Here is a 17383-nt window from a genome sequence, read left to right on the forward strand (position 1 = left end):
TCTTAATATCAAGTCCTGACCTACTTTTATCAAAGGCATTGTCTATAGCTATGTATTAAAAATTTCTACCATTAGAATATAAGTTTTATCCTTCTTTGTAAATCGTTTTTCTACTTCATTATTCAAGGATAAAATAGGTGTGTTTACACAAATCTCAGCATATGCTTTTGAATGTTTTTGGAATAATCTTAACAAAAATTCTATAACATTTAACGAACACTTAAATACCAAGGCATCAATCCATCTACCTGCCCACAGGCTTGAAAATCATTTTCTCCAATACCTTTTGCATAAGATGCATCTTACAGGACCTACTCACAGAAGGTAAAAAGGGAGAGGAAGTTCTTACTCTGCTCTCTGAAAATATCACCTCCCCTCCAAAATAAAGAACTCTCAGTTGCTCATAAATAAGTATTCAGAGGAAGACAGCGAGTTAGTCAAAATAGGCTAGACTATTATTCAGTGACAATTCCAAATTTTCAGAGTGGCGTTTTGACGGATTAAGTATGGCTGCAATTTGTTTTGCTGCTTCTTATTAAAGGATAGTCTAATTCCTCTCCCCTTTAGTCTAGGGTGTCTTCAGTGCCTTGACTAATAGAATGAGGCTGAAATGACACTCTTAGACTCCTGAAGCAATGCAGTTTCCACCTTTTGGGAACTCTTGCTCTAAAGAAATTAAGTATGACAGCCCTCACACTGCCATGCTGAAGGAAGCCGAAGCTAGCCACATGGAGAGACTGCATGGATAACAGCAATGCCTGTGCAGTCCCCAGCTGGTCTAGCCAGCCTACACTAAGTGCCAGATGTGGGTGCAAGGGACTTCAACTAATTCTGACCTCGGTCTCCAGGGGTCTGCCACCATATAAAAGAGTATAAGCAAATATAGCCCAGCTGAACTCTTTAACCCCCCAAACCATGAGAGGTGAGTTTTGGGATGGTTGATCAGGCAGCAATAGTTAACCTGAATAGTCTCTCATATTGAAAATGTATTTCTTGCCTATGTGAGTCCTTTTAAGAAACCAGGGAACCACCTAGTGCTGCTATTCTCCATTAGGCAGCTCAGCAATTCAGGCTACTCTTGTCTTGTAGACTCTTAGATCATCATCTTTTCTCTAAAATTTCCACAGCAGGAGAACAGAACACTGGGACATTTTGTGCCGGTGATTAAACACTTCGGCCTGGAAATGATACACGCCCACCCCTTCCATTTGTAGCCCATTGGCCAATTCATATCAATATGCCTAACTTCTGAGGGGTGCAGGAGCATCCTCCTCTGTGGGGTAGGGAAAGAGAGGGGGACTAGGTAGGATCTACCTCACTCTTCCCCTCTCTCCTGCTAATGATGTTACCTCATCAGAGTCCTGGGAATTCCTTTGCCTATTAGGAACCAAATATTTTTGTGTAACCATAGCTGCCCTGCAGTGCCACCATTACTCTGGGGAAAAAGCCCTTTCTCCTAGTACCAGGAACCAATCTTCTTAAAACTGTAAATCCATGTTTTAAGCATAAACATGGATCACATACTGACCGAGGATACCATTACAGCGTAACAAATTACCCCAAATCTTAGTAGCTTGATATTATATAACAACATTGATTACCTCACAGTTTCTGTGGGTGGAGGTCCCAGCTAAGCTAAGCTTTGCTGCCTGGTTCTGGGTCATTTATAAGGCTTACCCATCTCAAGAGCACTGCTGACAGATTTGCTTCTAGGTCACTCATGTGGTTGTTTGAAGATCCAGCTCTTTGAGGGCTGTTGGGCTGAGGTCTCAGTTGCTTAGGCTGGAGACCTCCCTTGGTTCCTTGTCACATGGAGCTCTCTACACAGAGTCGCAGAGTGAGTGTGCGAGAGGAAAAGAAGATTCCAGCAAAATGGAAGTCTCAGGTTTTTGTAACCTTATCACAGAAGTGATAACCCATCAGTTTTCCCATCTCCTGTTAGAAGTGAGTCACCAGGCCCAACCCCCACTCAGGAGGAAAGGATCACACAAGGGGCCTGAATACCAGGAGGGAGAGATCTCGGAGCAGTGTCAGAAGCTGCCTATCCCAAGTACACCTATGGGATGGGTATTCTGCAATATAGGGGACACAAAGATATATAAGGTAAAGCCCTTGACCTTGAACAGTTTTTAGTAGTGGTTGGAGGAGAGAGGATAGAGGGTGATAACTACATACAATTGCATTATACTATAAAAGGTATGTGATGAAGTTATTGTATTAGTCCATTTTCATGCTGCTGATAAAGACACACCCGAGACCGTGTAATTTATACAGGAAAAAGCGTTTATTGGACTCACAGTTCCACATGGCTGGGGAAGCCTCACAATCAGGGTGGAAGGCAAGGAGGAGCAAGTCATGTCTTACATGGATGGCAGCAGGCCAAGAGAGAGAGCTTGTGCAGGGAAATTCCCATTTTTAAAACCATCAGATCTCATGAGACTTATTCACTATCACGAGAACAGCATGGGAAAGACCCGCCCCCATGATTCAATTGTCTCCCATGGGGTCCCTCCCACAACACGTGGGAATTAGGGGAGCTACAAGATGAGATTTGGATGGGGACACAGAGCCAAACCATATCAGTTATACAGAAGAGCAATTGGATCTGAGAAGAGACAGCAGCTCATTCTGCATGAGCTATCAGAGGTACAATGTGGGCTACATGACAGAGACTGAATGATTCACTGGACAACTGGAGAAAAGTGTTCTAAGCAGAATGAAGGAGCAAGGAGACACTGAAGTACACAATGTGCTTTGGGAATGGGGAGTAGCTTTGTGTTATTAGGACACAGGGAATTGTGGGAATAGTGGAATGTAAAGTGGGCAAAGCTGAAGCTGGGCTGTGAAAGGCATTGTGTATCACGCTAAGTGAAGTTGACTTTAGCATAGGAAAAATAGACATTACAGCATATCGTTGCCTCCAAATATTAATGTTAGTGTTGGCAATATTGCTGTGGCAAAAACCCCAATTATGTTTGCACCAACCTAATTTATAAGCTTTTTGAGTCAGACTATGTGCTAGGCATTATTCTTATCTCATATAATCTTCACAGCCACCTTTTGGAGCAGGTTCTATTACTACTTGCATTTTAACAGAACTTTGGTGTTAACTAGTTTTAGCCCCAAATCACATGGCTAGGAAGTGTCAGGGCTGAGATGCCAATCATGGTCTGACAGCAACAGCTCCCTTAACCTCGGTCCGTGACTCCTCACCGCAAGGTCAGTCCCACACTTTCTTGCTACTTTCTTCCTACCATCCTTCGTCTGAAGGCCAAAAAATGAAATCTTTGAACCCACAGTTTTTGTTAAAGATAGGAAGTGCTTCGGTAATGACTGTCTTTTATGCTGCAGATGCTCTCTCTTTCCTTTTAGCTTTTCATTTTGTAAATTTTCCAACAAATGCACGAGTAGGTAAAATAGCAAAATGAACTTAGTTAGCTTCAACACTGACTGATGTTGCACCACTTTGCTTTCACCTATCTTCTTTCCATTCCCTACATTTTATTTCTGGGGTATTGTAAAACAAATTCTAGACATCATGTTACTTCATCCATAAATATCTCATTATCTATAACCAATAAAGCCTTTTAAAAATATAGTTATCACATCTTTATCACCTTCAGCAAAATTAATAGTAATTCCTTAATATCAGATGCTATTTTTAAGAATGTTTTGAAACCAATTACATATTCTATACAAAAAAGTTGCACTGAAAATGATAGAATGATAGAATTCCTGTTTATGAGTCACTTCTTTTTACAAGCACAGTAAAATGTTTTCCACCGAGTTTATGGGATTGATGTGTATGTACTTCATAACAGTGAGTCTTAGTAGCATTCACTGCAAAGACATTTTCTTAAATTCCAGTAGTTTGTAAACCCTTGAGTGTTTTATTTTAATGATAAGGGTTGGGTCCACATAGTTTTTAGCTAATACTAATTAATGCATAATCCAGGCCGATCTTCTCTTCAGGCAAAATTAATTTCCCTCTCCTATAAGTACTGATTGAAATTTGCTCTCATGTGCCCTGAAGTACTTTTAGTCTTATTTTTAAAATTTATTTTAGTCTTTGTTTTAAGCCGAGGGCAGAAACCACATCCTTTTCATGATCTATTAACCACATTACCCAGGTTCGTAGTTTGCACAACTAGTAAACACATACAAAGCACCCTTTGAGAAAGAGTCCTCATCCTTTAATTGTAATCCAGTCTTACATACTAACGGTGTGGTGGTCCCAAGGTACAGATTCATCTGATGTGATCTGCAAAGAAATTTGGAAATCATTTAGGCTACCCTCATTTTAGATCTGACAAAACTGTAGTCAAGAGAAATGTCAGGTCCATTTTACTGCAGGTGGCAATAGTCTTAACTGACTCATTTTATCGGTTAGTACCCATGTTTTTAAGAGTTTCTATGAAATTAACATTTTTTTGTAAAAACAAAATGCAATTGCATAGCCTAGTTTCATCAATATCCTCAATTAGTGATGCTTCAATATACACATGCAGAGAGTACTTAAATTTTCCTCTCTCTTCAGCAAGAGATACCACGTCCCTCCATTTTTCATTAAACGTAAGTGTACTTTGCATCCCGTTGCTTTCATGTTTGCTATTATTGAAGAGGGGATGGATTTTAAAATTATTGGCCATGTTTCCCTTTAGAGAAGGACACACGCGCCAACCCTGCCCTTTCTGGAGCCTGGGCAGCAGCGGTGCGTGTTCTAACTTAGGCAACATTGGGTCATCTGTTTATTGTCAGCTTGGCGGTCAGGAAGAAAGGGCGGCGGTTGCTGAGGTAACCGACACCCCAGGCAACTGCAAGTGGAGGCGGGAGGGGGCGTGGCCTCGACGGGCAAGCGACGATAAGAGGTGGCGTCCGCCGCGGCGTCGCGAGCACCGCCTGTCTGCGCTGCCGGGCGTAGGCGGGGTAGCCCCTGCGTCTCCCGCCTCCTTGAAAAACCCGGGCGGGCGGGCGAGCGAGGCTGTGGGCCCGGCCGCTGCCTTTCCCCACACTCCCGGCCGAAGAGCCTCGCTCGGCGCCCAACATGGCGGGTGGGCGCTGCGGCCCGCAGCTAACGGCGCTGCTGGCTGCCTGGGTCGCGGCTGTGGCGGCGACGGCAGGCCCCGAGCAGGCCGCGCTGCCGGCGGAGCAGAGCTGGGTCCAGCCCATGACCGCCTCCAACTGGACGCTGGTGATGGAGGGCGAGTGGATGCTGAAATTGTGAGTGAGCCCGCCCGCCCCGCACGCCGCAGTGTCCTCGCGGGCGTCACCCTCCCAAGCCCGCGCGGCCCGCTCGCGATCCCGCATTGCCGCCTGGGCTCAACCTAAAACCCCGGACCCGCCCTGCCAACAACCTGCAGCGCCGGTGCCGGGCCGCTCGCGATCCTGCACTGCCGCTGAGCTCGACCTGGGGTCCCCGGACCCGCCTTGCCTACGACCTGCGGCGCTGGGGCCGGGCCGCTCGCGCCGCGCATGCGCGTCCAGTCCTCACGGTGACAGCCGAGGGTGCAGCGCATCCCTTCGCTTTGGGGGACAGTGTTTTCGGGGTGGACTGGGCGGCTTCCCAAAGGGGGAGGAGAAGGGAAGGGAGAAAATCTGCAAGCAAACCGTGTGCTTTTAGATATAGGTATGTATTGGAAGAGAAAGGACATTCAGTGACATCCATGAGCAATATGAATATTTAGCACAGGCTAAGCAAGTTACCTGTTGAAGGAATCGCAGCACGGTGAGGGCAGGCCATTTGTATCGTAGTCTTCCTTTTGAAGACCTTGAGATGTCATTGTGAAAATAAAACATAACTACAGATACCTTTTAAGTTTTACAATAAGATTTCAAATAAATGTTGATATTTATTATAACTTTTAAACGTCGGGCTTTCTGGGTAATATTAATTGTGCTAAGGCCGGGCGCGGTGGCTCAAGCCTGTAATCCCAGCACTTTGGGAGGCCGAGGCGGGCGGATCACAAGGTCAGGAGATCGAGACCACAGTGAAACCCCGTCTCTACTAAAAATACAAAAAATTAGCCGGGCGCGGTGGCGGGCGCCTGTAGTCCTAGCTACTCAGGAGGCTGAGGCAGGAGAATGGCGTGAACCCAGGAGGCGGAGCTTGCAGTGAGCCGAGATCGCGCCACTGCACTCCAGCCTGGGCAACAGCGTGAGACTCCGTCTCAAAAAAAAAAAAAAATAATAATAATAATAATAATTGTGCTTGTGTCATAAAAGAACATACACATTGCCCCTTTTAACAGTAGAAGGTAAATGGTGGATAGTGCCTTTTCTTTAAGGAGATGGGAAACTACAGTTTTGAGTTAGGAGAAAGAAAGGGATTTGTTGATTATAGTTTAAACTTAAAATAGGAAGTGGCCATTTGAAAGAGGCTTGCAGTGGACGGTGGGCAGATGTCTGAATGGGCTTGAGAGACCGTCATGGTGGGCTTGCAGGGAAAATGAAGAACGTCCAGGGAAATGATTGCTGAGACTCTCTCTCTCTCTATCTCTCATCTCTCTCCCCTCTCTCCCCTCCCCGCCCAACATAAAATCTTTCAGGAAATTGCCACATCTCTTTAGCCTGTAGTTTCTGGCAACCTGTATACTACTATTTAATACTTGTTTTACGTTGAGGACACAGACAGAAAATTGGATCTTTCCTTTATCCAAGACCAAGTTTTGATTCTTTCAATTTAGATTGCAAGCAGGTGCCTATGGAGTGAAAACCTCAGTGTGAGATCAGAGCCAAAAGTTATGTCACACAGCAGATTATATTACTCAAAGAACATAAGGTATATCACCCCTTCAAATGTGCATTTACCTCTTAGTCACAAAGAAGGGGATGTTTTAGACCTCAAAATGAAATACCCTTGGTATCATAATAAATCAATGAAATTATTAAAGGGAGCTGTAGCCGGGCGCGGTGGCTCACGCCTGTAATCCCAGCACTTTGGGAGGCTGAGGCGGGCGGATCACAAGGTCAGGAGATCGAGACCACGGTGAAACCCCGCCTCTACTAAAAATACAAAAAATTAGGCGGGCGCGGTTGTGGGCGCCTGTAGTCCCAGCTACTCGGGAGGCTGAGGCCGGAGAATGGCGTGAACCCGGGAGGCGGAGCTTGCAGTGAGCCGAGATCGCGCCACTGCACTCCAGCCTGGGCGACAGAGCGAGACTCCGTCTCAAAAAAAAAAAAAAAAAAAAAAAAAAAAAAAAATGGAGCTGTAGACATGAATTATTAAAATATTCCACTTAACTATTTTTGGAAGGAGGGGAGGGGGTCATACTCTATTTGAGAAACTTTAAAAATAAGTGGAGCTGTATTAAGACTTCCATGTTTGTAATAATTTTAAGACTTTGAGATAAACTGCATTTTGTCAGCCAATACTACAGAAAGTTCTCTTTTCAGTAGGTGCTTACAAAATGTACTTTTTCCCAGATGTCATGTTTCAAGGTAATACTGAGTTTGCATATGTATGTAAGGAAAGTTAAAACAGAAAGGCCTCAATTTTAATGACATCAACTCCTTTATGGTTCCTTTTGGAATTGCTTTTTTTTTTTTTTGGTAATAGAATTAAGAACAATAAAGCCTCGATAAGTTTTTAAATGAGTGAGAGCCAACAACGTCTGTGCTTGGCCATGTTGATGGTTCAAATTTTACTTTTTTATGAATGTGTAAACCTAAACATAGTAATCAATTGCTCTGAGTTTGTCATGTGTCCAGTTGTGTGGAATATGCTTGGGCCGTGATGCAAGATGAGTCATGTAATCTGGAAGTAAGCTGTGTAGACACAAGGTCATTTTAGTAGACGTTCTCTTTTTATTGAGTGCACTTCAGAATAGGTGGCTAGGAAGCAAGGCTGTAAAGGAAAGTTGATCCAAACGATTCTATCCAACTTCTTTATACATGCTAAAACCCAAGTGCTCATCCTAAAGAAATATTTTGGTTCTTATCTATTTGTGATCTATTTTTTCTGTATTATTAGGTGATACTCTTCCTCCTTGCTGTGAAAAAAAATCCAATACTTAAAAAAATATGAAATTCATTATATCCTCAGTACCACTATAGGCCTGCTGTGAATTTCTAAGAATTCATTTAAATAGCCTATACGTTACCAGATTTTTTTTTCGATGTATATAACAGAGAAAAACAAAATGCGTTAAAATTAACTTCATCTTAATACTTAGTTCAGATGAACTGGTCATACATAAATGGAAATTGTTAGTAGTTCAAAGATGTTGTAGTTAACTTCTTTAAAGAAACAGATTGAGAAGCTTTTGTTGTAGTTAACTTCTTTAAAGAAACAGATTGAGAAACTTTCCGCTAGTATCAAAATGTATTCATTACTTTGAATGACAGTTCTTATTTGTTCATTTGCTTATATGCTCTCTTTCATCTGCGAATTTTTTCTTTTATACCCTGTGTCATACAGATCCCCTCTAATGCAGTTTCTGGTTATGTTGGTATAGATAATTTATTCTTAAGAATCTAGCAGTATTTGGCAGCCCTGAGACGTGAAAAGCTTCTATTATGAAATTTAATTTGGTTATTTTTTCTTAGTCTTTTGAACAATTTTTTGGATTCTTGCAATTGAATTTCCAGTGTTTTAAAAATATATCTGTTAAAAGTGTATTTGCAGTAATTCACCATTTCTATTCTGACATTTTTAGAAATCTGAAAAGTTCTCCCATTGCTATATACATTTTCTTTAATGCTATGGGCTTATTGTTATTATTATCATTTTTTAGATGGAGTCTCACTTTGTCACCCAGGCTGGAGTGCAGTGGTGCGATCTCAGCTTAGTGCACCCTCTGCCTCCCGGGCTCAAGTGATTCTCCTGCCTCAGCCTCCCAAGTAGCTGGGATTACAGGCACCCAGCTATGGGCTTACTGTATACTCGTTTGCCCTTTTTCTGAATTAGGAAAAATGATCTAATCTTTAAAAGACTTTCTGATGCATGCTTTTCTCTATTTCCATTGTTTTATACTACTCTTCATTCAGTTCCTTTGCAACCTTTTGCTACTTTCAACACTTGCTTGGCTCTCATTATGTCAGTCCTGGAGAAAATGACTTTTGTTCTTTTGAAACACAGAAGTATGTAACATGATACATTCTGGTGGCCTTTTCCCCCAGAAGAAATAGATAGCCAAGTGGCTTAATTTTCATATTCAAGCTGATACTCAGAGGAAAAGTATGTCTTTGGGTTAATTTACCTCTGTAAAGCATAGAAATCTTTACAAATTATTGCTTTTTCTTATTTTTGTTCTTGGGGTGATACGTTTCAAAATTTAAATTAAACACCTGGTGATGGAGCAAAGCTTTGTTTATTTCCATAGGACATCTAGGTTTTAGTATTAGCTTTGCAGCCTTCCTTCATACCTGGAGAGAACGTGTTGAACATCACTACCTTAACTTGCCCATGTCAAAGAGTTAGAATTTCTTGCAGTTTAATAGATTGTCTGGATGTCTTGATGGAATGTTTGAGAGATAGTCATTAAATGCTTGTGTGTCAGGTTCAGTGTTGGGGAGCTGGGAAGGTGAAGAAGAATGAGCCTTCCAAGAGATTGGCCTACTGTGCTCTGAAGGAAATATGTAGTATGAGTTATGGTCATTGATTTAGTAAATGTTTACTGAATGCTTCCTCTGTGTTGGACATTCATCAGTGCTTCCCAACAGGGCACTATTGGCATTTTGGGTGGACAGTTCTTTGGTGTGCGGGAATGGCCCACATGTTGCAGAACCTTTGGCATCCTTGCCCATTATATTCTAGTAGTAGTCTCAGTCATGCGACATCAAAAAATTATAACTCCCATCCCCTGTGCACACTTCCAAATGCTTCTAATTGAAAACCACTGCTCTAAGTACTGTTATGGGTATTTAAAAACATGCAAATGTTTGATTTTAGATAGTTTCCACAAAGGGTTTAAAGTCAGGAGAAAAGAGAGTGTAGAGAAGCACTGGTGAAATTAGAGTCAAAACAGAAGAAGAGTTGTTTATTATTGGTAAATAAAAATTTATTGTTATTAAAATTTCCTTTCTAGGAAATATATTTAAGTCCGTCTCTGAAATATTTAGCACACCTAATGAAATCTTACACCAAATTCAGTAAGTTCATGGAATAAAAGATTCAAGGTCCTTCAACCACGTTACATCAAGCAGAACCTCAGGTCACTTTGTACATGAATACTAACATGGACAACGAAAGCATGCTATTGAATTTTGTTTCCCAGAGATGGTTAAAAACATTACACTGACATATAAGTTGGTGTAATTTACCAGAGCTTTTTGGCTATCTGGAATATATTTCAAATATCTTTATGAAGTTTACTAATTTTACATACCACTGTGACCTGCAAACAAGTCAACAAAAGTTCAGTAGAAAAGATAACAATGGACAGTTTATATGACTATAATGGAGCTAATTGCTCTTGGAGCCTCTTAAGGATTATGTGTAAGAGGCAAAGTTATGGCAGGTCGTATCTTTTATAGTTCTTAGGAGAAGATTGCCGATGCAAATTAGTATGAAATAAATATTAATGAAGATCATGTTCATTTCTTTCTGATATGTTTAATTTATGCATATATACTTAAATTATGTGTGTGTGTATATATATATGTATCTATGTGTGCACAGAGCAAGAGACGAGCATGAAGGTCACATGACTGATCCTTGCATTCATTTTGTCCCTGGAAATATTTTACTTAGTTTCTAAATTCTTGTACAAATTACTGTTCTTTAGATACAAAAGAATATTAAAAACTTTAAAAACTGCAGCAACAATGGACTAGTTCCCATGCTAAGGACTCAGAGCTGGCTTATCTCTACCACTGAAAGAACATCTGGGTGCATTCCAACACAAATCAGCTGTGCTTAAATCTTTGAAATAGTGGCATTAACAATGCCACAGACCAGTGGATAGCAGCTATATAGAAATGGCATATTTAAAATTACCTTAATGGCATATATGAGGACGTATTATAATTGTGTATCTGAAGGTCAGTTTCACCAAAAAATAACTTAGTAATAGCCTATCTAGAGATTAAGGCCTGTATTTTTTAAATTATGAAACATGCATGATTTAATAATTACTGATGTAGCAAATGTGCCTGTGACTTATATCCAAAGAGAGTCCTTGGGAAATAAAGAGGATCTGAAGTTCATTATATTATATTTTACTTCAAGATAACTTCCTTATTCATGTTACTTTCTTATAACTTCTGTCTTTCTCTCTCAGCGTGTTGGTGTTGAGTTTTATATTCCTTGATGACTTTTATCAAAGAAATACTTCCATCTGGGTTCTTGCTCTGAGTGGTCTTAAGCACATCTCTATACCTGCTTTGTCTGTTTGGCAGTGAGGCTGTAAGGTCAGATGAGCTAATGCATCATAAAAGTGTCTTGAACCCCAAACAATATTACAGATGACATTCTATTACAGATGACATTTGCTCCTATTAAAGAAATATGTGCCTGCTATATTTCATCTAATCTCTCAGTAACCTTCTAAGGTAGCTACTGTTATCCCATTTTACAGTTGAGGAAACTGAGGCAGGGAGATATTATTAACCTGCCCAGAATATCATGGTTAATTCCTGGTTGATCTTTCTGATTGTTCTGGCAGAGCTCTTATCCAATATCACGGAATGCCTGTTGAAATGTACTTAATAATTCAGACTTCCTTTTTTTTCCTACAGTTTGCCAACTGCCTGAGTCTCATCTGTTACTTGGATATTTAGAAACTACGTAGAAAATAACTATTTTCTCAGATGAAGAATATGATTTACATTAAAGTTGATACACTTGTTTATTCAGCAAACATTTATTGAACACCTACTGTATATTAAGAATGTACTTTGCCCTGGAAATACAGAGACACGAATGTTTTAAAAAGTCTACATTCAAAGATGTCAGCAGATTATTTTGTTGTTCCGGTCTTCTGGATCTCAGGATTTGGACAGTGAGCTATAATGGGAAGATTAATGACGTTTTAGCATGATCTTGGAATTAGCTATATAGTAGTCTTTTCTAGAGATGGTAAACAACTGTGCTTGCTGAGTCTTGCTGCTTCTGGGGCTTGTCTGGAGAAAGTAGTGAATGCTTTGCCTTTGGGTAGCCCGTTCTTTTCTGGGTTCTGCCGAATTATCAGTACTTTTTGTGAAATAAATGCTTTCCTTCCCCTAGTCTTGGCTTTTTAACCCCTGACTCATCTTTTATAATGTGAAAGATCAAAATCCTGCACAATTTCAGTTTTTTGTTTTTGTTTTGTTATTCAGGAAAGTTGGTTTATATGTGTCATTGCATTGAGTTTTTTTGCATGGTACTTACCAGCATGCTTTTGCACAGTTTAAAATTTTTTTTTATTTATTATTTATTTATTTATTTATTATTATTATTATACTTTAAGTTCTAGGGTACATGTGCACAACGTGCAGGTTTGTTACATAGGTATACTTGTGCCATGTTGGTGTGCTGCACCCATCAGCTCGTCAGCACCCATCAACTCGTCATTTGCATCCGGTATAACTGCCAATGCAATTCCTCCCCCCTCCTCCCTCCCCATGATAGGCCCCGGTGTGTGATGTTCCCCTTCCCGAGTCCAAGTGATCTCGTTGTTCAGTTCCCGCCTGTGAGTGAGAACATGCGGTGTTTGGTTTTCTGTTCTTGCGATAGTTTGCTGAGAATGATGGTTTCCAGCTGCATCCATGTCCCTACAAAGGACACAAACTCATCCTTTTTGATGGCTGCATAGTATTCCATGGTGTATATGTGCCACATTTTCTTAATCCAGTCTGTCACTGATGGACATTTAGGTTGATTCCAAGTCTTTGCTATTGTGAATAGTGCCACAATAAACATACGTGTGCATGTGTCTTTATAGCAGCATGATTTATAATCCTTTGGGTATATACCCAGTAATGGGATGGCTGGATCATATGGTACTTCTAGTTCTAGATCCTTGAGGAATTGCCATACTGTTTTCCATAATGGTTGAACTAGTTTACAGTCCCACCAACAGTGTAAAAGTGTTCCTATTTCTCCACATCCTCTCCAGCACCTGTTGTTTTCTGACTTTTTAATGATTGCCATTCTAACAGTTCAAAATTTTGAAGGGATTTATAAATGATGACCTGACAGGCACCTATGAGCCTAAATATTGTTACAGGATTTGATCAGTTTTGTACTTTTCCCCTTACTTTGTTTCCCTTCCTAAGGCATTATGAGTGTGTGAGTGTTATATTCTATTGGCAGGTATTCTTTTCTACTTCTCTTTCTTTCCCCTGGCCCCTTTCCTCCCTTAATACAGAAATAATAGGTGCCACATTTTGTAAAAACAATTCAGGAATGGAACAAATGATAATAAATTGGAGGGAACTGACATTTTAAAAATGCTCAGCCTGCTTACCCACAAGTTGGTGTATTTCTCTATTTATTCAAGACTTTATTATGAAAAATTTTAAGCAGACACAAAAATAAGAGTAGTATAGTTTTTGCCCCCATGCTTATCTCTGTTCATCTCTGGATTGTACCATCCACAAGGAGAGGAGGCACCAAATCTCCTTCACAATTGTACTCTCAGTTTCTACCATAGTGCTTTCTTAATACTTATTGAATGAAAAATAACTGTAAAAAGTAGGGTTCTGACTTGAAAGCCAAGGTATTTTTAACTCCTGCTAAATTTAAGAAAGTGTTGGATAGAGCTGGTTTGGCCGATAGCTTCTACTTTTCAGAATGTTTCAAAATTACCATAGATTTTGGAAACATTCTTGAGGATGCTCAAGCAACAGATCTGGTCTCTGCCTATCAGATCTGTAGCTCTGATGGATTTGAAACTGGTTTGGCTAGTTTAGGGGCACCCTGTGAAAATTGTTCTCCTTTAGTGGGACACTAAAAAGAGTGCTTACCCTCAAAGATCAAAAGCTGTCTGGAGAGAAAAAAAATTGTACGAATAGCATTGAAATAAAATGTTTATGGATAATAATTATTGGAAATATTCTCAAACTTTGGCCAAATTTTTTCCTATAGAATTGACATTCATACATTAAATCCTAGTGGGGACAGTGTACTTCTGTTTTTCTATGTCAAATGACTTTGGAAAAGCCTCCTATTATAATTCCCCTTTTTAGAATTTATTTTTTAATTTAAATACTTGATTTCTCTATTTTGTTTTGCAGATTTCTTCTGTATGTTTATCGATATAATTCTTGTTCTTCTCTTATAGTTATGCCCCATGGTGTCCATCCTGCCAGCAGACTGATTCAGAATGGGAGACTTTTGCAAAGAATGGTGAAATGCTTCAGATCAGTGTGGGGAAGGTAGATGTCATTCAAGAACCAGGTACTGTAAATGTTGAACATAAAATGCAAAAGTTTAACGACTTTTTATTTTGAATTTTTTTCAAGCGTATAGAAAAGTTGAGAGTCTGGGATATTGATTATCCATGAACTGGACACCTTTAATTAGCAGGTGGCCTACTTGGATCTGTCTCTGCATGTGTGTGTTTGCACATACATATTTGCATATATAATTCTATTTTTATTTTGCTGAATCATTTGAAAGTAAGTTATCGACATCATGATAATTTACCCTTCAATTTTTTAGCACGTTGAAGCCTTCTTAATTATTTCCCATGTGTCTTTTTTTTTGTATAGTTTTTTGACTGAGGACCCAATCATGGTTCATAAATTACATTTCGTTGTTATATCTTTTTAGCCTCTCGCAATCGACAATTATCCCCCATCTTTTAAAATGACATTGATGTTTTGAAAAGAAAAGGCTAGGATTTTCCTTTTTCCTTATGGTGACATGTAACTTATAAGAATATTAACTTATACGAGTATGTTCTGCAAACTGAGAGTTTAGGTGCATGATTTAGGTTAGACATTTATGGCAAGAGTACTTCTAAGATGATGCTGTGACTTCATATTACATCTCGTTAGAAGGGATATGCTATCACCATTAGTAATGTTAAGTTTGAGCACTTGGATATGGTGGTGACACTAAGTATCTCAGTTATGAAGAAAGGATCTCACATTGTGATTAGCAGGTAACCTCTGGGATGATTCTTTGGGGTTTTAAGATCCACGATTGCCTGAATCAGATATTATATTTCACTGTGGTTCCAGAGAGTGAATTTCTCATTCTCTCATTCTGTCTGCACCGATTAGCTATGAATGATATAATTTTTCACAAGAATGAATCCTTTTTACCCGAAAGAGTGGAGCGATATAGAGACTTTTAAATTCTGAAAAGATATATACAATAAATTTGTGTTTGCAGTTTTAAAATAACTGTATATTATGTGTAAAATGAGAAGAAAAGTTGGCCTTTTATAATCTAAATCTCTAAAATATGGCTATTTTCAAATTTTAACAGTCATCTTTTTCAATGACATTCAATTTATACCTACTGTATCCTTTCATCCTTTTACAAGGGCAACAAGAAGATGGGCACAGAAGTGTAGACGTTCATTTTCTATAATAAACTATGAGTTCAAAAAACACTAAGTAATGAAGTACCAGTTACTTTGACAACAGAATAGATGGTACATGTTAAAATTGATGTGTCAACAAACCCATGGAGCGCGATTTCTGTTAAAAGCCATGAATCCTCATGCCTCTATCTTTGTAAGCATTTGAAACAAATCCACCTGCCTGTCCTCTATCTAGAGATGGACAAGATTTTGGCTGTTATAATAAGTTAATTCTGTTTGGAGGCTAAATCATTGCAGATTACATTTTTGCCAGAAACTTGTTTTCATCCTTAGAGTTTAAGTAAAATAAAATCAGGTATAAGACTTGTTAATTACTGGACACCATCCACATTTTATGATGGGTTTCTTAAAAATGCAGCTGGTCAATTTGCATTTCAATAATTTGGCACACCTGCTCGGAATTTATAGCATAATTTGAATTAAAAGAATTAAACAGGCTTGTGATGGGTTCACAAATCTTATGTTTAATTATAGTCTTTCCTTCTAAAAATGTAGACTTGCAGCTATTTTTAACATTATGAATTGATTAGGTTTTCTTGATGATGAAATAAGAGATAGATTGATTTTAAGAAATATTTTTAATGCATTCAGTGTTGACTCAGTTTTATATATATCTGAGATATATATACTTGAAATACTCGTTAAAGAAGAAGGAAAAAACTCTGGAATTCTGTAGGAATACTGAAAAAACGAAGTCTAATCAAAGATTATTATTTTGTATGTTTGAACAATTTTTTTATAGGCAGAGGCTCTAGAATTCTTTTAAATGATAAAAATTTAAAAAGTGCAACTGATAAATAAAAAATAGGAGATAAACTTCTACGTCATGATTATTTGAAAGACCTAGAATATATTTCATTTTATATTATATGGTTTTAAATTTATAATTTTACTTTGAATTACAAATTTAATGCTTTCAGTTAATCTTTTAATAGTGATTAGAAGTAATGTGTTTATTCAACAAGTATTTGAATTGCTACCATAAACAGGCCCTGTAATAGATACCAGTGATACAAAGGTGAATAAGGACAGAGGCCTTGCTCCTCATGGAGCTACATTCTAGTGGAGGAGATAAATAGTAATGAAAGAAAACTGGCAAATAATGTAGATGGTGGTAAGGGATATGAAGAAAAAGTAGGATAAAAATGTACAAAATGATTGGAGCTACCTCTTAAATTAGGATGGCCGGGGAAGGAGCAGAGATAAATAGGTTTCAATTTATCAAGACCTATTTAGCCAGAGGTCTTGATAAATTGAGGAAGTAAATTTCAAAAAGCTTTGTGAGAGGAGCATTCCAGGCAGAGCAAACACCATGTGCAGGTAGGAGTGTACCTGGCTTATCTGGAGAACAATAGGACCACCAGTGGAGTACTTGAGATAAATGGGGATGGAGAAGTAACTAGGGACCACACCCTGTGAGGTCTTGTTGCTGTAGCAAGGAGTTTAGATTTTCTACAAAGTATGATAGGGAGCTACTGGAAGATTGGAGCAGGAGAGATATATGATATGATGTATGTTTTAAAATAATTCCTTTGGCAGCTATGTGAAAAAATTGACTACAGGGGATCAGAAGGAAGCAGGGAGAATGGTTAGGAGGTCAATCAGTAGTCCAGAGTTGAGAAGATGGTGGCTTGGACTAGTAACAGCAGTGTTAAGTGGTGGGATTCTTGGAGATACTAGGATTTTCTGATGGACTGGTTCCCAGCTGGGGTAGAAAAGGAGAAAATGGAGAAGACTAAGGAGAAGTAGGTTTGGGACAGGGGCTAAGTTTGGGATGTTAAATAGACATCCAAATAGAGATGAAATAGAGATTAAGTTTGAGGACCATCAATATACTTGGCATTGGAGCTAGAAGAACAATTCAGATTATCTAGGATATGTGTGTGCCAGAGTAGTGAGAACTGACCACT

At 39.2% G+C, this 17383-nt stretch overlaps 1 protein-coding gene and 1 long non-coding RNA gene across 2 annotated transcripts in view; one reads left to right on the plus strand and one right to left on the minus strand.

Moving 5' to 3' along the window:
- Positions 1-4056: 4056 nt before the first annotated feature.
- LOC114670449 (uncharacterized) lies at positions 4057-5470 on the minus strand. Its single transcript, XR_003720061.2, has 2 exons — positions 5355-5470; positions 4057-4261 (listed from the first exon to the last, which is right to left on the minus strand). It is a non-coding gene; the product is annotated as an uncharacterized LOC114670449 (long non-coding RNA).
- Positions 4899-17383, plus strand: part of TMX4 (thioredoxin related transmembrane protein 4) — a 39135-nt gene continuing 26650 nt past the window's right edge. Inside the window, 2 exon segments of the mRNA NM_001260550.1 lie at positions 4899-5220; positions 14202-14317. Of these exon segments, the coding sequence (NP_001247479.1) occupies positions 5045-5220; positions 14202-14317 (292 nt within the window). The 5' untranslated portion in view covers positions 4899-5044.

The sequence above is a fragment of the Macaca mulatta genome, chromosome 10 (genome assembly GCF_049350105.2).
Source record: "Macaca mulatta isolate MMU2019108-1 chromosome 10, T2T-MMU8v2.0, whole genome shotgun sequence".
Taxonomy (NCBI): Eukaryota; Metazoa; Chordata; class Mammalia; order Primates; family Cercopithecidae; genus Macaca; species Macaca mulatta.